The following is a 23,187-nucleotide window of genomic DNA, read 5'->3' as shown; positions in this document are numbered from 1 at the left end:
CTCTTACCATGTCTTCAGCACCACCAGTTGCTGGGACGTAGAAGATTCGATACTGCCGGACGTTACCCTCGGCGGGCTCCCAACGCACTTTCAATGAGCTGGTTGTAGGATCGGTGACCTTCAGGTTTTTTACCCCACCCAGAGGCTCTGAGAATTGAGAGAACTGAAATTAAGAATGTTGTGTGCTAACAGAGTAACATCCAAACTTGACATTGCAGGTACGCACTTGTTTTTCCATTCTCTGACTGTTTCTTTCCTTCGTCATCGGCATATACTGGTACTACAGTGACCCTGTACTGTGTGTCTGGTTGCAGGTTTCTCAGAATAGTATTGGTAGACACTCCCGACACTTGGGTCTGAGGAGTACATCAGTACAACCACAAACTAGTTATTAACAAGCAAACCAATTGGATAAACTTGAGACAAATTTGGATTTAGGCTATTACCATGCTTGAAGCACCACCGGCAACAGGCACATAGATGATGTTGTACTGACGAACATCTCCATCTGCAGGGTCCCATCGCACTCTCAAAGAGTTCACAGTTGGGTCTGTCACCTGGAGGTTCTTCACACTTCCCAAAGGTTCTGCATTAATAAAACAGACATGGTGAACCATCTCAAAATAATAAGCAGGGATTTCTCAAAGAGGCAGATCAGTTCTCCATCCCAAAATGGTAAATGACAAACATCTAGACTCACTTGTCTTTCCATTTTCTGACTGACGTTTTCCTTCCACATCATTTTCATACATAGGCAACAGTGTGACCTTGTACACTGTGTTAGCATTGAGATTACGTAGGACGGTACTTGTTGTGCCACCAGAAACTAGTTCCTGATCACAGAAAACAAGAGATTTGATCACATAATGTGAAAGGTCCTTCATATAAACTATTAAAAGTTATTTCATCACAACGTACCATCTTCTCAGTGTCTCCAGGCTGTGGGACATAGAAAACCTTGTAGTTGCGGGGGTTTCCATCAGCATGCTCCCATCGCACATTTAGGGTGCTGCTGGTAGGATCGGTAACCTGAAGGTTGCGAACTCCACCCAATGGTCCTAAAAAAAAACTCAGATATATAAACTTAGGTAAACAATAGCCAGACATTTCAATTTGTGGCCAAGTTTATTCAAAGATGCGCTATAGTATATTTCCAAAATGAACTCACTTGTTCTTCCATTCTCCGAAAGAGGTTTGCCCTCCATCTCATGATATACTGGTACTAAAGTCACAGTGTAGGTTGTGTCGGGCTCCAAGTTCTTCAGAACAGTTGAGGTGGTGGTTCCAGAGACTTGATCCTGCTCAGGCAAAATCAAAGGTATTGAGAATTAAAATACTTTCCAAGACAGCAGCATTTCAGTAAAAAAATATACAGCCTGTTTTCAACTCTAGAATGGAAACATCAGCACTGATTGCAGAGCTTAGGACCCAATCCCAATTCTACCCCTTAGCCCTTCCCCTGTCTTGATTATCTTTTGGTTGGAGGGGTAGGGTTAAGGGGAAGGGCCAGATAGCCCTTCAAACGAAGATTTTTCGGGACCAAACTTCAAACAAAGGGGTATGAATTATCTCGGCAACATGGCAGCTACAGCGAACAAAAAGACACATAAATGTAAGCTTTTTTGGCATAAATAAAGATTTTAACGAAAAGTAATAATTTGTTTATGTTACATTCAATTGTGAGTTCATATTAACGGTCATGTTACTCAAATAAATGTTTGAAAAAAATCGCTAATATTTGCTAAGGTCATATCATTACAGACTGCATGATAGTGCCACAGCATATGATCAGGGATCAGAACTGCCGTAGACATTGATGGGGGCTAATCCCCCCAATAATTACAAATCGCTAAACCATTTTCTCAAATATAGCCTATTCGAGAAAAAAAGAGAAATAGAAGTTGCGTGTATTCGCGTCTGTTCGTTTATCTTTTTAGAGTGAGTTTACATAAAAACAGCGATTGTATCCTCTCGTCGCTGGAAAATATAATGTAGCGATTCAGTATTTAAATTGTTTTTAATAAAAGTCGTGGGGCAGCGTTGACAAGTTAATTTTTTCCTGGATGTGTGAGCTGCGTGATTTCCGATATGTGTGTGTGTCAGTAAGCAGCTCATTAATACAGAACGATAATTAAAGGCTCTAATGCACACCAGTATATGTGTGTATTGTAAGAGCTAGATGACAAATGATGATGTGTGACAGCATTGTAGTGGTGTCCCAATCCTTAGGGGAATATTTTCTCCCCTACCCCTTGACACTGAACAGATCATTTATATAATAAGCTCCAAAAACCTCAATTTACAAAACCAAATTAAAATGAGTGTGAGATTTTCAACTGAAACTACAGTTTCCTTTACTATTTCTGGAACATCCATGGAAATCATTCTCACCACTTCTTGATCTTGGCTTCCGGCAGGAATGTAAATGATGATGTATTCCCGCACATTGCCTTCAGCCGGCTCCCAGCGTACGTTCAGGGTGCTGATAGTTGGATCTGTTACCTGTAGGTTCCTCACACTGCCCAACGGTTCTAAAGACACAACAACAAAGTTGACTCAACATCAATGAAATGTGACCAAACCTTCTTCAAATATTCCTCAGTGTGGCCAATGTCATTTTGGAGTCACTTACTAGTCTTCCCCTTCTCAGAGAGTTGAGGACCATCTCCTTCAGCATACACTGGCAAAACAGTCACTGTGTACATGGTGTCTGGCAGGAGTTTACTCAACACTAATGTTGTGGTGCTCTCAGATACTTGTTCCTGAAAGAATATAGAAACTGGAGCTCAGCACACTATATCCTCTTCAAAACCATTCCAACTAAGGCACCTTAGTTTGTTTTAACAAAGACTGGTCGCACAAGGTCTGCCCATCTAAAGAGATAAAGAAAACTAAACTTGTAAACTAAAAGAAAACTCTCTCTTTATAGCTCGCCAAACAAATTGTTTTCACAGTTTACTCCAACTCTGTCTAAACATTTGAGCACACAGTTGTAAACTTTCCCAGCAGGTTTTTGAGCATAATGAGAATTCAATTAGAGTTTCATTACATCACTCTCTCATCTCTGGACCTCAAAGGAAGACTATGTGTATATACGTCTGTCTGCAAGCCATGCCATTAGATTTTAGAGAGATTTCCACTTGTGACATCATCACTGCAAAAACAAACTTTGAAATATTCATTTATTCCTACCATGAGCTCGGTTCCTCCGTTGGTGGGCACGTATAACACTTTGTAGCCCTGTACGTTCCCGTCAGCGGCATCCCATGTGGCAGTGAGTGTTGTGAAGGTGGGATCAATGACACGGAGGTTTCGAACACCTCCAAGAGGCACTACAGTGAGATAGACAATAGTTTTGTAACAGAGATAGTGTGTCAGTGCATAGATACATAAATAAGAAGCAAGGTTGATACACACATGTCCTTCCATTGTCAGACTGGCGTCTGCCCTCTGTGGCAGGATACACTGGAACCACAGATATCGTGTATGGAGTATCAGGCTGCAGGTTTCGTAATACTATTGAAGTTTGGGCCCCAGGTAGTTGTTCCTATTTATAGCAATAGGAAAAATAATTTGAGTGATGCCTCAAGAAATCTGTATTTTCACTATTTTCAACACCATATTTTATGAATCTCATGAAATTTTACTCCAAAATCAAAATAATATATGCATAATATTTTACTTTTTTGCATTGAGACAAAACTTTTTTATGACAATTATGCACAAAACCTCACTTCTAAGTTAATACTGTTTTAAGTATACATCATTGTAGTGTTTGTAGCAAATAATTATTTATATTTATTTAAAAATAGACAAAGCTCCACCATCGCTTCGGATCCTCCAGCGGCAGGGACGAAGAAGACTTTGTACTGACGCACGGCCCCGTCCGCAGGGTCCCATTTTACATTCAGAGAGGTCATGGTTGGGTCGGTGACCCTCAGGTTCTTCACACCACCCAGAGCCCCTGTAAAGAAAATTTCCATTTCACTGTTTTGGCATCAAGTGAATGAAGCAAAATCCAGATCGTACTTCTAGACTGGAGTTTAGACAGAGTAGTGAAATATGCATATTCACTCCTAAAAATAAACATTCTTCAATGATTGTTTACAGCACATTGAGCAAAACAAAGAACCTCTTCTTATGAAGAACCTTTGTTGGCTTATATAGTTGGGCGTAAGCTCATAGTCACCTATCATTCATTCTTAATCATTGAAAGCAAGATATTGAAAGTAAGACACAGATGTTTCTGAGAGAAACTCACTTGTTTTTCCATTCTCAGACATTCTCTGGCCATCACCCTCTGCATAAACAGGAATTAAGGTCACGGTGTAAAGCGTGTCAGACTGAAGGCCTCTCAGAACTGTGTTGGTGGTGGTTCCTGATACCTGCTCCTGTTGCCATTAAAGAACATACATTATAAGTTCTGTTTAAACATTGCAAATCACTTCCACTGCAAATCAATATTTGTGATTGATCTGAACATTAACTTATAGTTTACTCTTTAGTTGATTCTAGATTTCCTACCATGCTTTCGGCACCGCCTGCCGCAGGGACGTAGATGACCTGATACTCCTTCACTTTTCCTTCTGCCGGCTCCCAACGAACATTCAGCGTTGTCATGGTGGGGTTCAAAACCTGCAGGTTTCTCACTCCTCCTAAGGCTTCTATAGGAACACAACGCACAGTGTTACATAATGCAATCTCATTTTCACTGCATAACATCTCAAATGATCTGACAAATCTCCAGATGTGAGCAAAAAACCTAGATGTTTTATGCAATGCATCCTCCCTAAATGAGTTTATCATTGTTTTTGCTTCCCAATTTGAGTCATAAAATACTTCAGGATGTTGAAACGATTTTCTTGGAGCCCCTTACTTGTTTTTCCTTGGCCGGAAATATCTTTACTTTCTCCGGTGCGATAGACGGCAGCCACGGTTACGGAATAAGGTGTATCAGGGGTCAGCTTCTGAAGAATGATGCTGTTCTTCTTTCCACCAACTTGAGCCTGATTGGGAAAGACATCAATAGTCAGACATGTTTTGGTGTTCAGTGGTTTCCATGAAATGAGAACATCACCGTCTGAATGTGGTGCAACAGTAAAACAGCAATAAATAGCATTTGCAACCCATTTTGCTTACATAATCAGGAATTTCCAAATAAAAAATTTATTTAGCCTGTTAGCATTCCACTGCTAAAGGGTTGATGAGAAATAAATTAAGCCTAAGTAACTAGTTAACAAAATTACACACACTTAAACACAGTTAAAAACTCTTGGATAAAATATTTCACATGGACAAGAGGTGACTTTAACAAAAAATTTGCACTAGTTTTTGTGTGACCAGCAGTAAGCATCATCCTGCATTAAAAACAAAACTGGTGCCAGTGCCATTGTTCAGTTCTAATACAGTTACAGCTAGTAAATGTTTGCTGAGCTTTTCATCTCAAGTGACTTAACATTAAATATATAACAGTAATGCGTTTACTATCCTTGAGGTCTACATACATTTATACATTTATTCACTTAGCTGACGCTTTTATCCAAAGCGACTTACAATTGCCACATATGTCAGAGGTCGCACACCTCTGGAGCAACTAGGGGTTAAGTGTCTTGCTCAGGGACACATTGGTGTCTCACAGTGGATTCGAACCCGGGTCTCTCACACCAAAGACATGTGTCTTATCCACTGCGCTAGCACCACCCCACATAACAAACATGTTGTGATAGTTCACATCAGAAATATGTCTGTTAGTAATGACTTCCTGTCATAACGTTCCCATTTGGTTGCTGTAATGATTAACACACAGGCCTTGAACTTCCTTAAAACCGATTCTGAAACTCATCATTATAATTGGAAGATTACCCATGTTTTGCTTCAAAACATCTCAGTGGTGGGGGATTGGGGACAGCTGAACTTACAGACAATGGTTTTCCACCCGCAAGGGGTTGGTAGGTGATTTTGTAGTTCTGGACGGGGCCTGGCGCATGGTCCCATTTCACGGTTAGAGATGTAGTGGTGGCGTTGAAAACCTGGAGGTTTTGTGGTGGTCCAGTGGGCACTGGGAGCAGATACAAAGGTCAATCAGCAAAGTCTGGCTTTGGAACTGCAGCTAAAACTATTATGGATGGGAATCATGAGGAATTTAACAATTCTGGTTCTGGTTCCACTTGATGAATCCAAAGACCATGAAAATCCTTCAAAAAAAAATATATATATATATATACATATATATATATATTATCAATATATTATTTTTTTGGAATTGGTTATTGATTCCCATCCCAAGTCATTAGGTTGGTTACATGAGCAACATGGGTGGTCCTGAAAGGAGGATGGAGACGCATGGGTTTTTGGGATGTAGAAATGGTCATTTGCAACAAAAACAATGCTGTCGGGCATGTTTTGCATGCGTGTTTATGACTGAAAGAAGATGACAATGATGACAAAATGATAGTGATGAAATGGCAATGATGAATGACGATTGACAAATGATGGTGGATGAGTTTCTGGTGAAACATAAAAATGCACATGCAGTTCGTATCTTCCTGTTTTTATCATCCTCATTAGCATTTACATTAACAATCACATTTGATCTTTTTTGAATCAACATACCAGGTGTAATGACCCTTGACACTAGAAAAGGATAAACAACACATTGTACTGTCAACAGCTAGAACATATTTTAATTAAAGAACAACAAAAGTATAAATATATGTATATTTTAAAGAAATACTATTTTCTGTGTCACAGCCATATGTCTCCATCAAACAAATTATTAGGAAATTGTTTGACATTTTTAATCTATAAATGTCCATTAAATGCAATCTTGCTGAAAAAAAAACTATTAATTAATAACAAGACATTACTGACCCAACATTTTTGAACAGTAGTGTATTTGACATATTTTTGCATATAAAAGTTTTGGCATATTCAGTGATTGGCAAGGAAAAAACAGATTTGTTGAGACAAAATAAGTTTTTAATTTCTTTATACATAAACTGCCATTTACTCAGTTTTGTAGGCTGATTCTGTCCCACTACTCAAGAGTCTAAAATAGATAAAAAAGTGTTTGTCTCACATGTGCGTTGGCTCCCCATCAGATCCTCGCTCTCCGACTCATCAGGGTAGATGGCTGTGACCGTGACATCATACATTGTGTCTGGGTCTAAATTTGTCAAAACGTGGCTTGTCTCTTCACGACTCATGATTTCCTACAAAGATAAATTCCAGTGAGGCTCAGATATTATTTAAGAGAGTTCGTTACATTTGTAATGAAAATGTAATTTGATGTTGCTTTAAAATCAATGGTACACTCTTAAAAATACAGGTTCTGTTTTGCCATCAATGGGTCGATGAAGAACCTGCAACATCCAGGAACGTTTCCATTGTTGTTTTTAGTGGGGGAAAATAGTTATTTTAAGTTCTTTGAAAATTGTTATTTTAAGAATTTTTCACTAAAAAGGTTCTTTGGGAATCCCAAAAAAGGTTCTATGGAATCACTGTATAAAAAAACTTTGGGAACCTTTATTTTTAAGGGTGAGGGTTGCATCTCCAAATACATACGTATTTGAAGTTTTTCTCGCCCTGTTTTGTCCAACCGATGCGGTACAGTTCGACGTCTGGTGCTCCATGCTCCCATGTGGCCCTGAATGAAGTCTGATCCACCTCAGAAAACACCAAGTTCTTGGGCGCAGGAACCACATCTGAATGTCAACAGAGAAAGTATGTGGCATATAGAAACTGGTCTGAACAGGGGGACTGTGAACCATTTGAACTGACAAGTTGGAGCAAGCAAACATATTCCTGTGTAAAAGGAAAAGGTTTGCTTGTCAGCGGACTTGCAGATCAGATGGGACTGATAAAGGATTTTACCCTTGGGACTGATAAAGTCATGAACACGTGGCTTGGGTAAGGATGGCGTCACACATGGCAGTCATTATCCAGACAGACAGTTCGAAAAGACCTGCTGAAATTGCAGGTCTTGTAGCCAGTAATTCACATAGTTCAATACCAACGTAGCAAACAAAACCCAGCAGCCGTGAAGTAATTGCTGCTGCCAAACCAACATCATCGGTCATTTGGTGTCATTTTGAAGATCAGTGAGGATTATAAGCTCACCAGTTATTGCGTTGCCAAGCATGGGATTTCCTGGACCCTCATCGTAGACGGGAGTGACGGCAACATCATACTCCGTTTGAGAGCGGAGGCTGGTGAGAACTAGAGTGGTGATGTCACTGTTGACCTCAACCTGTCAAAAACCAACGTCAACATTAACATTAATGCATATCAAGGAAAAATGAATAACAGATGCTTCTGACAAGCCAACTTGCCTGGACTCCATTCGTTACTCAAGGACTGTAATCTGTGTTGGTGCAACAGAGTGAAAACTGGGTGTTTTTCATTCTTTTTTTGACAGAACTTTTAAAACAAGGACACTACCAAACTAAATTTTCTGAAGGAATTTTCCTGTGCAAAAATCAATGTTATTATTCAAAAATCTTGTGGATGTTGCTATGTGGTTGCTATGATTTCTTAGTGTATTCCTAGCTGTCTTGTTCTTAGTGGTCACTTATTGGCTCAAGTCTCTGATGTGCTGTGTCTGATTACATTAAACCCATAAGTGATCTTACTATTCTGAATCCTTAAATTACATTTGTCCCAAATCTTTGCTAATATATTTACTGACTTCACCTTAGTCCGTTGAAAGTTGCCTTGACAAGAAACAAATCATATCATACTTTAAATATTTATAATACCTAATTTACATGATTAACAATGTGCCTTGGTTCTTAACCCTAACCCTCAATTAACAGTTCAGCAAATGATTTATTTTGGTCATTTAATTTGTTTTAGGGCGAAACTGTTACTAAGGACTTTTTGCAATGCATAGAGTAACAAAACTTAAGGGAAAACCTAAGGAGTTAAAGGGATATACTTAAGAAATCTTTAGTGGACCCTTAAGGAACTAAGAGTTTGCTTAACCTTTTAACTTAAGGGATATTTCTTAACCTAAGGGCTTTTTCCTTTGTTATTTTTTATTACACTCCAGAGTCAAAGTCTGATCACTTGATAAAGTAACAACACATCTTTCTTAAACAGGACACATCATTTGATGAATCATGTACGTCATACTTAAATCCCCAAGTATAATAAACAGCAATAGCAATGTTTTGCCTTGTATGGTTCCAAAGATGGATTCAGAGTTCGGCTCAGTGAATCCGGTCATTTTAACCTCATTCCAGAGTACGTCCAAGAATAGATAAACAATGGTCTGCATCCAATCAACAAGTTTGCTTGGACATGACCTTTCGGAACTCCTCAAATAGTTCCACTGGTTCATCTCGGTAGATCTTCAAAGATAAAAGACTCCTTTTGGAAAAAATGGCAGTATTTTGGAAATATCCATAAAAGCATCGCTGCAGAGAGACAGGGGGCATGGGAAAAGTCAAATCCCTGCCATCTAACCAGGGTCAGTTCATGATTACCTCACAATGAGGTAAATATGGGGTCTTAGTCCTACCTAATGAACCATTTGTAAGCAAAACCTTCTCTACAATAACCTCTGACCAAAAGCTAAAGTTTCTCTATGCTAATCTACTGCTCGAGTCTTCTTTAATCTCACATTACTTACAAATAGCTCATGCTATTTCTCAACTTTAAACTATCCATCATAGAAAAAAGTCCATTAAACCGCGATTATAATTATTTGACACATTTAAAGGGTAATATTTGGTATGTTTAGGGGATAAATAAAATCTCTTCTGCTCACCAAGGTTGTATTTCTTGGATCAAAAATATAATAAAAACAGTAACATTGTGAAATATATTTAACTGTTTTCTATTTGAATATATTTAAAATGTCATTTATTCCAGTGATCAAAGCTGTATTTTCAGCATCATTAATCTCCAGTCTTCAGTGTCACATGATCTTCAGAAATCATTCTAATATGGTGATTTGCTGCTCAAGAAACATTTATTATTAATATCAATACTGAAAACAGTTATGCTGCTTAATATTTTTTTTTTCAGGATTCTTTGATAAATTGAGAAGAACAGAACAGAAAATAATAGCATTTCTTTGAAATAGATTTTGTCACATCATAAATGACTTTAGTTTACTTTTGATCACCTAAATGCATTCTTGGTGAATAAAGAAAGTATTTATTTCTTTCAAAAAACTTGACTAGCAATGTATGTTCAAGAACTGTTTTTTTATTATTAATTAGAATCATTTTTTAAAATCTACAAATGATTCATGGGACATTTTAGAGATTTGTAATTTAGTGAGTTTTGATTACTAAATCATATTAAATCTTAGATTTTTTTTGATCACCTCTTTCAGCTCTCCATCCTCTCGCTTGTAGGTGATGATGTACTTCCTGACGTTCCCAGGAGCTGCATCCCAGGTGAGACGCATAGAGCTGTGAGTCACTTCCGAGATTCTCAGCTCACCTGCTGGAGGCAGAGGCACTAGGAGAGAAAAAGATGCATTTGATTTATAAAAAAACATATACTACATATTAACAATAACAGAATGAAACCATCTGAAAATAAAGTGAAGACTAGCGTACGAGTGACTCCTCTGTCGATGAGTGGTTCGCTGGCCGCCTCTTCATGTAGGGCGAACAGGGAGATCGAATACGCCGTGTTTGGAAGCAGCTGCAATAGCTGGACATCATTCACATCTGCAGCTACTCGCATCTGCAGGATGGAGGGATGTTAAAAGGATGGACATTAGCAAAGCAATGGCCCAGCGAGACAAGACTTTTTGTGAGGAGCACCTGGCATAAACACACTCGTGTTTGTTAAGGTATGTCTCCTCCAGACTAAATTAGATCAGACTGATCTCCTGGGATGATGGTTGTGACTTTCCCTCCCAATAAAAATTGTTTTTGCCAAAAGCTTGTGTGTTGGGCTAGTCTGCATTTTGTAGACCCGCTAAAGGAAGATTTTATTGCTCAGAGTTCGCTCTTTCACTTCTCAGTAGACCAAAAGGAGTTTTAGGTTAAGGCTAATTTAATAATCAACTTAGTCTCACATGTCTCTTAAAATAAAAATTAGTTGACATACAGTACAAGAAGAGTAAAAATCTACAGTGGATGTGAATAGCAGATCAGATGGTTTGGTTTAAAGGTATCTGATGAGGAATGCTTGATACTGGTTGATACTGACTGCAGACATCAGCATTTATCTTCGAAACTCTGAGCAAAGTTTAAACACTTTTCTGAAACTCCAGAGGAGTTTCCTTTATTACATATTGGAGAAAAAAAAACCTCAGTGAATATCCTGTATGTTGACTAAATTTTATTTTAGAATAATTATATTTTTATTAAATGAAAAGGTTAGTCATACTTAAATTAAACAAAAAAACTAAATTCAAATTAGAACTATCAAAAAATATAAATGTAAATAAAGCTGATATTTAATAAATATTAGGGGGAAAAAATAATCTTAAATGAAAATTAGAAATGTTTCCCTAGAAACTAACTAAATTCATAAAAAAAATATTCAAGCTCAATAGAAATATTTTTTAAATACTAATAAAAAAGCAAATAATAAATTTACTGAAATTTAAATGAAAGCTAATCATTCAAAATAATAATATATATTGTACTGTAATATACAATGTACTATAAAATAAATAACACTATTTAAATACTTCTAAATAATAATAAATTGATGTTGTTTGTCACGTTATGGAATTAAAATGAAAAATAATATTTTATATCCTATAGGCCTGTACAGCATTGTAAAACAGTTGCTCCCTGCCTAGACCTTCTGGCTCTGCTAAGGGAGCTGCTGACAGAAGTGGGTTTACTTTGCCTTGAGCTTTAATAAAGCAGAGGTGGAAATTTTGAGAGATCGTCTGGAGGGTGTTCTGGAAGACTTCAGTGCGACAGGCACTCACCTCCATCTTTCCAGAGGGCACGCTGGCGTTGATGGTGTTGTAGATCAGCAAGTACCCGCTGGCTCCACTCACTAACTCCCATCTGACCCGCATGGACGTCATGGCCTCGTCGTACACTGTCATGCTGGTGACAGCAGGTAGGGGCACTGTAGAAATCCAAAAGAAGGAAACTGATTTAATCTAAAATACAGCTGACAAAGAATAATAAAACGTTGTGATTTCTCATCAGCATTCACACTTTGGTCAAACATGAGCATTAAATGACCATAAAGCTAAAGCCACAGTGACCACAGCAGATTATTGCATCCAAGTGGCTCATGATAAAACGATAAGGCTCTCTTTACGATGGGATAAGGCCTTGTAATGCTGATCATAAACATTATAGTGAGAAATGTAAAAACGACAAACTATGAAGTTAGAATAGCCAATAAAGATGTTCTGTTTTCTTTAAATCTGTAAAAATGATTCAAGTTCACTTTGTCTGTCTATTAGACCAAAACTAAGCTGTTGACGAGGGACCACTTTTGTATTTGCGATGTGGAAACCAGCATTAAAACTGTATGTTATAGGAACTGCAGTATATATCTTTGAAAATATTTATATTTTCTCTGCTCCAAACAATACGTAGCTGACTACCTAGACACATTTTCAGACATCACTATTTAAGACTTACAAGATGTCTTGTTCAGGCCAAATTCAATGCATCTGTCTTTTGCGGAAAAGGCATTGACAAGCTTGGTCATTCAATAGTCGGTGGAAAATGCAGGCAGTTTCAATTATAAATAAAACAATATTTAGTTAAGGAAATGAAAGTGGTGTTTGCTAGAGTGTTCTGAACGGTTACTATGCGGTATAAAATTCAAATTTCGGTTAGAATGTAGCTAATAAGGTTTTGAAATATAGCTCGGTATGCAAAGAAGAAGCTCCAGTTTCCAGTGGTTGAGGTAAAGATATGTTTATGTAGTGGGTTTCATCAGACAGAGACTGAACAGTAGGAGGACGAGTGCAAAAAAACAACAGGAAAGGTTAACTTACATGTGGTTTCGGTTCCTTTCAAAGGCTCGCTGCTCTCCTCACCGATCACTCCATAGACCCTGACAATATACTCGGTCATGGGGTTCAAGTTGACCAGGACAACTGTGTTTTCTTCGCCATCAGCGAACATCTGTAAAACATCATCAGGGAGAGGTGATTATCTGCTGAAAGGGGTATTACACAAGATGGAGGGGTGAAACGTGGCCATCTGAAATCATCTCTGTGAAGTTGCAGGTTCTAAGAGGTCAGAATTCAGTGCGGGAACACGCAGGGCATGTTGTGTGATTTATGGGATTCAGTTCACCCCATACTGATACATGATACTTTTAAGCCATATAAACACAGCATATACATTAAAATAAAATATGACAAGCTGCATAGCTCTGAATGAACATTATATGAAAGCTGTCCTGTCCTATAGAAGTTATTAAGGTTACACAAGAGGTATGTAGAGATGTGGAAATTAAATGTCAAATGTTACTCTTCATCAAACTTTACTTTTACGGTGAACATGCAAAGGGTACAATAATAAATAAATGATACCCACATATACCTAGACAGCATTTTAAGGCATCATAGATGTACTCCCGGCGCATAATTTAAATAGAAATATTAATGCTTTCTAAGGCAACTTGTTTTTGCCAATTTTGAAGGCAACATTGTGAAAAATAAATCCCTGAAGCACTGCAACAAGCTTAACATAAAAATACATGCCAGACAAATTAAGTGAAATGCAGATTATACTTAAATATTTAATTCAAAATTACTGAAAACTGTTGATATTTTTTTTTTATATAACTGCTATATATATTTAAGCTTTTTATAGTATTGTGTCATTAACCTGGCAACATGCTAATGTCAAACTTTACCAGAATCAATGTGAGCCAGCTACAGTCACTAAACAATCAACGCCTTGTTGTTTCTTCATAACATGCCTGAGTGTGGCTTTTTTCAAAACCTTGACCCTCTCTGTTCCTCTCTGTTGGAATGAGGTGCCAACCTCCACCCAAACCAAATAAGAGATTTTTGACGTTCTGTGATGGTTCGGAGATTGCTTTATGAAGCAGCTCCTTATGCAGGCAGCAGGAACCAGAAGGCAGTTAAAGTGTAAAGTTATGCACGGGATGCAAGAGTCTGTAAGTTAATAAATGAGTCTGTGAAGACTGTGAAGTGTGCATGCATTATGAATCGAACACGAGCTGGATATATGTGTTTTTAATGCTCACCACTTCAGTCGTTCCTCCAGCAGCGGGGACATACTCGATACGAAACCTCTCCACTGGCTCGTCGGGTGGCATCCAGGTAGCACGGAAGGAGTAATGCGTGACCTCAGAAGTCACCAGGTCAGTGGGCGTCCCTGGGCCGCCGCCTGGTTCATAGAAAGCAATGGGAAAATATGAGCAGTGGTGTCAAATGGCTTTCAAACCAGTTTACAGTTAGACTATAAATCTTCCTCAGGCCTATTAGCTTCTTGCAAAAGGTTAAATGGGTTATATATCACAAGTCTCATGGTTCTGTAAATCACTGTTATCCCCCAAGGAGGATTGGAGTGCAACCTACAGTTTTTCCTCACAGTCTTTTCAGCAAGATTATTAATAAAAAAACAAAGAACCGTCTGGGAAAACACGAGTGCAAATCAAAAATGGATGGCAAGAGTTCAAGCAATTTAGCTGAGCCAAACTTTGGGAGCTCTTAGTTTTTTCATTCTAGTCTGTAGAACAGATCCTTGGCAGATTTGTTTAGATTCATAGACCGTTTTGCATTCAAAGCATGCACTAGTCAAGTGCGTGACTGTACCTGGGCCTTTAACACTATTACAGAGGTTGACAGTGAGGTCGTCCACGATGTCCAACAAGAAGGAGAAGTCGTTGACATTGTACATGTGGATTTCATCTGGGTCCGAGGCAATGGATCGCAACTCATTTTCATCAGCATTTTTCACACCTAGGAGCCAAGAGAAGATCATTATTGAAAGATCTCAGTTAGTTCAGCTGGGTCAACAAGATGTAGATTAAACTGTAATCTTGCCAAATGAAAAGTAGAGCTCTGGGTCGAGTGTCTCTTATTAGCATGCAGACTTTCATTTTCAATTGAGACTGAACTGACAGAATTCCAACAATGTAAAGAAGAAAAGAACTTACCAATGGCATACAGCTCAATGTCTGAGTCACGCAGTTTCTGAGAATTCACTACAATCTCATCCTGAGATTTGCCGTCGGTAATAAGGACACCAATTTTACGAGAATCGGGTCTCATACCCACATTTGGTTTGAAGTTGTTCTGGAGGATGTAGTTCAAGGCCATACCTTTGGAAACACAAGAAGCAGGTTGGTTTCATCTGACGGCATCTGCAGTCACAATTTTTCAATAGTTTTAATGTGGATTGAGCTTCATATGATTCCTATAATACATGAATTGAAACAAGCCAATCATGCTTGTCTCTGATTGGTGTAGATTTCTCTGCAGAATCATGGGTAATGTAGTCTTTCACCAGGAATTCTGCTGTTAAACATGATTATTTAACAAATAAGTTAAAATTATGCAGGATGACAGCTTTAACAAAAGCATATACCATCAATTTGCAACCTGATACCACACAGTAAGTCTATCTTTAAAGGTTTATAAGCCATTGCTAAAAAAAACTTCCCCTATGGGGCTTTTTACTTCTATAACTCAACTGTTGCAGGAACTTTTTGTTTTTTCTATAATTTAAAAAAATCATTTTGGTACCACGAGTGACATTAGTGACACAAATCACAATTAAATGTTGTTTTGAGAATTCCGAGTTGGTACCCGTCATTGTGTTTCCGCCTTTGTAGGGTAAGTTGGCCACTGCATCCTGCAGGGATTCACGGGTGGCGTGGGCATTCAAATGCCACTCGGTTTTGGGATCCCCGCTGTACTGAGCCAAACCTGTGAGAGAAGCACACACCATTACGATGCAAGTGAGAAAATGATCGGTAATAACTCAATATGGCGCCCTAGCATAAAGCTCACATCTGGAGTCCAGACGCATGAATATACCTTCAATATATCTGAAAAGATTAAGTAAACAGAAGCACAAGAGACTTGCCGATTTGAACCTTGTCGGTTCCAATGTCAAAGACGCCCACCATTCGACCGATAAAAGACCGGATGGTTTTGAAGTTCAAACGGCCGATACTCCAGGATCCATCAACCAGCAATACAATATCAGCCTTGGCTGTGGTTACACACTGTTTTTCTGTAAGTAAAACACCAGCGAGAAACACCAAGAAGAGCTTAGTTGTGATTGTTTAATTGTTGATGGAAGGCAGAGTTCAACAGGAGAGCGATGAGAAAAGACGTGTACACATGCTCACAGCAAATAAAAAAGCACATTAACACTGCAATAACTTAAAAGCATCACACATTTAGAGAACACTTTTATTTCTTGTTGATTTCTTAAAGCTACAGACTCTTTTTCATGCAATTTCTAGTTTTCTTCTTTGAATCTTCAGTCTTGCGTTGCATCCAAATCCATTTTTGCATCTGGCCCTGGAAGCCATTTTCCTGGAATTGTAACTGCTTCTGTTCTAAAGAGAAAATAAGCAGCCCTTTGTGATGTATGAAATACGAGCTTCTTCTCTTTTGCGAATTCCACCTCCGTAACACTTCAGATACCTATTGAATGTGAGAGGAGCCCCAAAACTGAGGCTTGAGCACTGGTGATCTCTCTGGACACATCACACATGGTCTGCAAGTGAAAAATAGCTTGTGAAATTGATTTATTTACAAGCATGCTCATAAAATAATTAGACATAATAAAGAGTGTGGTGGAACCGATTTCTTGCAGGAAAATCGAGATAAAATCAAGTGCCAGCAGACTGTAGCTGGTTTTAGCTGGTCCAGGATGGTAATTGATCAATCGTTGTAAACGAAAAGTTTAAAAACAGTCTTGGTCAAACTGATTAGATTTGGAAGACCGGATACTAGAACTAATAAAAATATAACTATATAAAAAAATAATACATTAAATAAAATGGAAAACAGAAATAAGAAAAAAAAATAATGGCAGAATGATCTTACCTGATTGACATTACAAAAAAAGGGGGGGGGGGGGGGGTAATGTGTTCGCAAAAAAAAAAAAAAAAAATTAAAAATAGAAAAATTATTTACAAATGTTTAAAAGCCACCATAAGCTGTTATGATCTGTTATACCACTCTTAGTTTAATCTGCTACATAACACTTTCCTAATCTTGTGCTATTCAGTGACCTTCTCTTTCTTCTATGAAATAGTGCAGAACTGAAAACAGAGCTTTTTTTGTTTTCCATGAACTCTTGGTCATGGTGCTAAAAAAGAGGGAGGAAAAAACAGGCAAACTCTCATACACAAGATATGTTGCCAGATGAGATGAAAGTACTGATTATGACATGGTGAATACAATTATTGTATGAGATATGAGATATAATAAAAAGTTGCATTACTTTGATGAAATAATTTTTAAAAAATTCCATTCGAATGTTTCATTTCCTGATGAATCACATTATAATATAACAAGTATTTAGGACTATTTGGACTTTTAGAACCCTAGAGTCATCCAGCTTGACCAGATCACTGGTTTGGGCTAGTTTGCAGTCAGGTCCTGCTGATACACGTGGAAAACAGTGCCCTCGCGTGACCTTTGCTCTTGTCGTTTCACAACTAATCCCATCATCCTCCCTGCATCTGCTGCTTAACTCCTCACTGCTGCACGACTAACCTCTGGAAAGTCTTTGACATTATGACTATGCTCAAGTCTTAAAACTGCCTGCCGATAGCTGCCAGAATCAAACTCAAGACACTGTTGCTGGTGAAATGTGCTGCCAAAGATTCTGAGCCCCCAACTTCAAATTATACACTTGATCTCAGTTTGAGATTAATAATTGTCATAATTTTATAGACTTAATATTTATGTATTTTATATTTATCATGCACTTATTTATTAAAACATATCATTCTATTATTTCTAATATTTGTACTGCACTAATAAATCTATCTAGACTCCCTTACTCAATTCTGCTTTAATGGAATTTTTTTTTTTTTTTTTTTGTACACTTGACTTGTTTTTTTGTTTTTCGGTTTCTTTAAAACTCTTTTATTTCTCAACAGAAAGTGCATGGTAAAAACATTCATATGTGATGTTACAGCATGCATGATGTGCAGAGATTATACCGGAGAAATCAACAGGATGAGATTCAGGTGCATCAGAGAGGGTGGTCTTCTCCTCCCCTGCCAACGGCACACTTTGACCTCCATCAAACATGCCAAAAACAGCAACGGAGTATTTAGTTCCAGCTCTGTGAATGAAGGACAAAACTTAAACCATATGTGTCACCCAAAAACGAGAAACTACGATTAGCATCTTTATGTGAAGAGAAACATCTGAAGTTGATGCTAAACATTACCTGAGTTCCTCTAGAACAACTGTGTTGTCGTAAGGCCCAACTAGATATTCTCCCAGATCAATATCATTACCACTGGGATGGAAAGTGACTTTGTACCCTTGTACATCACCGGGAGCGGGATCCCAGGATACACGGAAACTGGTTTTGGTTGGTTCAGAGGTCTTAAGGTTTCTTGGGGCTTTAAATCGTGACACTGCAGGATGAAGAATAACAGATATCAGCATTTGCTAATTTAATCACTAGATTTAAAATTATAAATAAATAAATAATGTGACTAAGGCGCTTTGGGAGGTTTTCAGGACCTTGCTATGCAGTTGCAAAGGTGTTTAGGATGCTCTTTAGCACATTGTTTTGCAGTTACTAGTGTAATTGTTTAGTGGACCCAACCAAAAGTTTAGACACGGCTCAGGTCCTTCTTCCAATTTAAGTCTGTGTTTTTTTCCTGTTTTATCATTCAAGGTGAAAATCTTAAGTTTGATCATAATTAAGAATACTTAAATAAAAATTAATTCATGTAGCAAAATCTATTTAGGAGGAGTTATGCACTGAAGTTGAACACGTTAATGGTAGTGCTTTGTTCTAATCCATAATACTACACCATAGTAATACTACACCATACCAAATATCTAAACATTCTTAAATAAAGAAACTTTTACTTGAGCAGCAGAATGATCTAAGATATTAAGTCTTATTTTCTGAAAAATGAATCAAAATTTAGTGAGTTTTTGATTAGAACAAGAAAAAATATCAGGAAAATTATCTTTTGCTTTGAATTAAGTGTAATTTTCTGACCCTATTGGCATTTTTAGATTTTCTTGTTTTACGCTTAAACTCGTTTAATCTTAATACATTCTTTACAGAAAACAACAAAACAACTTAATATCTTCAGTAATTTTGCTTCGCAAGTAAATGTATCTTAATTGAGGAGTTTTTTTTATATTTGGACTAAAAAACAAGACAAAAATACTGGAGAACATCTTGAATTTTTTTTTTTTTTTTTTGATGAAAAGCTTATCAAAAGGAAAAGTTTTTGCTTAAAACAAGAAAAAACTGCCAATAGGGTCTGAAAAGCAATCTCGTTTCCCTTAGAATAAAGTCAATTTCTTGACCCACTGGCAGATAATTTTTTTATTTTTAAAGTATAAACTTAACTAATATTAAGCTATTTTTTAGATATCTTAAGTCTTTTCACTTCTCAAATAATTTAATCTTGATTTAAGAACTTAGATTTTTGTACTCAAACAAGACCAAAACACTTTGGATGAGCATCATTTTTTGCAGTGTACTCTAAGTGGTGATGTGTGCCTGTGTCTGCACATACTGTATCTGTGATTCATGGGCTTTGAATTATTGGCCAACGTACGTGTGGTTCCTACTCCTTGCCTTGCTTTTCCTTCTCCTCGTTTGTAAATGGGAAGCACTTTGATGTTGTAGGTGGTCAGGGGCTGCAGTTTCCTCAACACGGTGGTGGCGACGTTAGCGGGGATCTTCATCGTCATCTCTTTACCGCCGACTTCAGGGACATACGTGAGCCTGTAGCTGACCACGGGGCCTGGAGCAGCTTTCCATGTCACACGCATGGTGCGTTCAGTTTCATCAGACACCAGTACAGCCTTGGCAGACGCAGATGCTACAAATGGATAAACACAAGAAACTTTAACTAAATTGCTCAACGGCCTGAATAAATCAAAAACTGACAAGTGAAATGAAAAGAGACAAGCTGGGATGGTTAGGGATGGTCAATGTGAAACCACAAGCAAGCCAAAAGGAAGCAACGTTTTCCTTCTTCCAATGCTCTCTCAATCCCTACACTGGTGTTATGTTTCCACGAGTTTGTACGATTTAGGTTGGGCAGTGAAAACGCATCCACGCTTCATCCAGCGTCCCAATCGACATACGGCTCATATTATGGGCAGCCTTGCACACATGCAACCCTTTAAATCTGCTCTTTCCCGCAGCGATGTTCACTGCACCCGTGCTGCGATCAGCTCACTTTTTCCACGCGGAGGCAAGTGACTACTGCACAGAAACTTAAAACGTACTGTACTCGCCAAGATTCGGTGCCAAGTGCAAAACCGCAACTTGAAATAGTCACGCTAACATTAAATAATTTTAAACAAAGGTTTATCATCCTTTTCCATTCTTTTCCTTCGATTTATGCACTTTAAATGGCTATGCCTGAGGTACTGGCATGCATGTCCTGTCACTTCTGTATTACCTTTTTCTTTCATGAAAGATGCTAGATTTATAGATAACCATAATTCTGCCTCCAACCTAGCCTCCAGCTTCCTTTAACAAGCCAATCATCCCAAATTGTTTTATATTTCATGAGTTCTATACACTATTAAATCTTCCAAACATTTACAGTGATTACAAGAAATTACTTTGCAACTTTTCACGAAAAAGTGCATTCTGTATAGTATGAATATATAGTAAGGTGTGAATGTAATGTGGACATACTACATCCGTCATGTTGTCTTTGTCATGTGACCTCACTGCTATTCACAAATAGGCCTCATAGGATAGTAAAGTGTCCATCAGTACATCAGTATTGTAAATATGGACATACTATGCTTTTCACATGGTTTTCGACCACTTTATGGCAGTGAAGTATGCAATTTCACATGAAGCCTACTGTATGTTTTGTTATTGTAACAAAAATGGAAATTAAACACAATGTAATGCTTTACTCTGAAACATGCAGTGCATCAGACTAAAATGCAGCCTTAAAAGCTATATCGCAATTTACATTTTATTTAAATTAATTGTGCATCCCTATTTAATTTTTTTATGATTTGATGAGTTATTAGCTTTAATCAGCTCATGCACTCCCAAGGTTCCTTCTCACACGTCTGATTTAGAGAATATGGGGTTACTACGATAACAAAATAACAACTACATCAGGTTTACGTACCATCGGTGGTCTCCTCTCCCACAAGTGGTTCTCCATCGCCTCTGTCGTACGATGCAAGCACAGACACCTGGTACCGTGTTTCAGGAGTGAGGTTCTCCAAAAGCGTGCTGGTCACATCCCCGTGCACCATGTTCTCCCCAGACTCCTCAGAGAACATAGACCTCCATCGAACACGATAGTGCCTCACCCTTCCTGGAGCGGCTGTCCATGATGCCATGAAGCTGGTGTCTGTTACATCACTGGTTATCAAGTCTCTCGCTGAACCCACTTCTGCAGGCAACACACAAAAACTGACTTTAACAAACACAAATTATGGGATGAAATTTAGAAATGTTGCTGGTGTGATTAAGTGAAAGCTCAGGAGCAAAGTTAAAAGTTGCATTGGATAAATTGTCTATTTACTTACTCTCCACAAAGCAAGATAAAGATTTCATTCCAAGCTGTATTTTAGCAGAATTACCCTGGGCCATAATCTGATATATATCTAGAAGCAGATGGACCATTTCTCATGACGTCTCTGGTGTCATTGGTGCAGGTGTGTCAGGACTGCAATGAGCACTAATTCATTCAGCTGAAACTACACTTGGTCATAAAGTCTACAGCCAACACACACACATCTTACAAAACCCACTACCGAGTCCCAAAAGTATTCTGTCATGCAGATAAACTTCACAAACTCACATTTTTTACAACATATTATGAAATACTTTTACTTAAATGACAGTGTCTCAGGAAGATTGATGTACCATCAGATATAAAGTATGATCTTCATGCATTTTTTTGTGAAGTAAAGATGTTTCTGTATATGTCTGTTCAAATATGTCTGTTTTATCATTTAAAAACTATATTATATTTTAGTTTTTATTTATAATTTCCATATAATAAATGTTAGTTTAGTTTTAGTTTAGCACATTAGAAATTTGTTATAATAACACAAGGTTATTATAGTTATCTAAAAGTAAAATGAAAACCATAAAATCTATTTAAAAAAATATTACTTAAATTGTACTATTAAATTTTTATTTAATTTAATATTTAATTATTTAATATTATTTCAGTAAATGTTTATTTTATTTCAAGTAACAATCTTTTTTCATTATTTTAATTTTAGGAAATATCCTAGTTTTGGAGCTTGACAGTCCTTGATCACCTTGAAAGTCACGCAGGTTTGGAAATGACATGAGGGTCTGTATACAATGTCCATTATTGGGGAAACCAATGTGCTAGTACACATGAGAAATAATAAATACACTCACAGCAGGATTCTGAGACTTTGGAGAAGAGGCAGAGGAGTAGATGCTTGCCAGCCTGCTTTTTTCCAAAACAAGGCAGATCCCCACAAAACCACCATTAAGTACCCTCCTCAGATGTCTGATACCTTCTCAAATCCCTAGTAGTTCTTCATTTCTCTCAGTCCTCTCAATTTTCACAAATTGGTAAGAGTGCACCTTGTTCAACATGCCATTTTTATATGACTTTCTCTGTAGTCCAACAGCAGGATTTCATTTGACTCTGTCTTTAAAAGAGACTTGAAATTCAAATGATCTTTTATATCATGCAATTCCATTCAAAAAACCAGCATCCCGTGCTGCTCTGAAATCCAAAGCTGAGACAGACCAAACACATGCACTACATTTTCTGCAGTGTTTTTGAAGTTTAACCTCATGTCAATCACTGGAAAAGCACAGGTGCTGAGAGAGCTTTTGGTTGTCCCCTTCATCTGTGCTTTATGCTCATCACTAAGGTCACAGGTCGGACACCTATAGGGCAGCTTGAATGCATTAGTCAGTTTGACAGATGGCAAACAGGAAGGACAATCCTTCTCTGAGGATACCCAGGTGCTGGAGAACAAAGTCACCTTTTGGCCCATTTGTTTCTAGCTGATTGAGTCTTTATTTTAAATTACCATCTGTTGTATTGCTC

General features: G+C 37.8%; 1 protein-coding gene across 4 annotated transcripts in view; it reads right to left on the bottom strand.

Moving 5' to 3' along the window:
* Nucleotides 1–23,187, bottom strand: part of LOC132092106 (collagen alpha-1(XII) chain-like) — a 75,166-nt gene that overhangs the window by 37,325 nt on the left and 14,654 nt on the right. For 2 of the 4 annotated variants that reach the window (XM_059498191.1, XM_059498193.1), the window contains exons 14-45: nucleotides 21,265–21,534; nucleotides 19,714–19,980; nucleotides 18,351–18,543; nucleotides 18,118–18,242; nucleotides 16,017–16,166; nucleotides 15,737–15,856; nucleotides 15,085–15,249; nucleotides 14,741–14,887; nucleotides 14,170–14,312; nucleotides 12,944–13,073; nucleotides 11,909–12,054; nucleotides 10,572–10,701; nucleotides 10,334–10,470; nucleotides 8,119–8,248; nucleotides 7,564–7,703; nucleotides 7,079–7,211; nucleotides 6,613–6,633; nucleotides 5,919–6,058; nucleotides 4,877–5,006; nucleotides 4,525–4,664; nucleotides 4,262–4,391; nucleotides 3,825–3,964; nucleotides 3,418–3,547; nucleotides 3,193–3,332; nucleotides 2,633–2,762; nucleotides 2,392–2,531; nucleotides 1,169–1,298; nucleotides 919–1,058; nucleotides 701–833; nucleotides 447–586; nucleotides 227–356; nucleotides 8–147 (exon numbers count right to left, since the gene is read on the bottom strand). In XM_059498191.1, the coding sequence (XP_059354174.1) occupies nucleotides 8–147; nucleotides 227–356; nucleotides 447–586; nucleotides 701–833; nucleotides 919–1,058; nucleotides 1,169–1,298; nucleotides 2,392–2,531; nucleotides 2,633–2,762; nucleotides 3,193–3,332; nucleotides 3,418–3,547; nucleotides 3,825–3,964; nucleotides 4,262–4,391; nucleotides 4,525–4,664; nucleotides 4,877–5,006; nucleotides 5,919–6,058; nucleotides 6,613–6,633; nucleotides 7,079–7,211; nucleotides 7,564–7,703; nucleotides 8,119–8,248; nucleotides 10,334–10,470; nucleotides 10,572–10,701; nucleotides 11,909–12,054; nucleotides 12,944–13,073; nucleotides 14,170–14,312; nucleotides 14,741–14,887; nucleotides 15,085–15,249; nucleotides 15,737–15,856; nucleotides 16,017–16,166; nucleotides 18,118–18,242; nucleotides 18,351–18,543; nucleotides 19,714–19,980; nucleotides 21,265–21,534 (4,580 nt within the window). The remainder of the gene's footprint in view (nucleotides 1–7; nucleotides 148–226; nucleotides 357–446; nucleotides 587–700; nucleotides 834–918; nucleotides 1,059–1,168; nucleotides 1,299–2,391; nucleotides 2,532–2,632; nucleotides 2,763–3,192; nucleotides 3,333–3,417; nucleotides 3,548–3,824; nucleotides 3,965–4,261; nucleotides 4,392–4,524; nucleotides 4,665–4,876; nucleotides 5,007–5,918; nucleotides 6,059–6,612; nucleotides 6,634–7,078; nucleotides 7,212–7,563; nucleotides 7,704–8,118; nucleotides 8,249–10,333; nucleotides 10,471–10,571; nucleotides 10,702–11,908; nucleotides 12,055–12,943; nucleotides 13,074–14,169; nucleotides 14,313–14,740; nucleotides 14,888–15,084; nucleotides 15,250–15,736; nucleotides 15,857–16,016; nucleotides 16,167–18,117; nucleotides 18,243–18,350; nucleotides 18,544–19,713; nucleotides 19,981–21,264; nucleotides 21,535–23,187) is intronic. The other 2 variants (XM_059498192.1, XM_059498194.1) reach the window with 2 other exon arrangements.

Source organism: Carassius carassius, chromosome 18 (assembly GCF_963082965.1).
Source record: "Carassius carassius chromosome 18, fCarCar2.1, whole genome shotgun sequence".
NCBI lineage: Eukaryota > Metazoa > Chordata > Actinopteri > Cypriniformes > Cyprinidae > Carassius > Carassius carassius.
The sequence above is the reverse complement of the archived record's forward strand: the minus strand, read 5'-3'. Positions and strand labels throughout refer to the sequence as shown.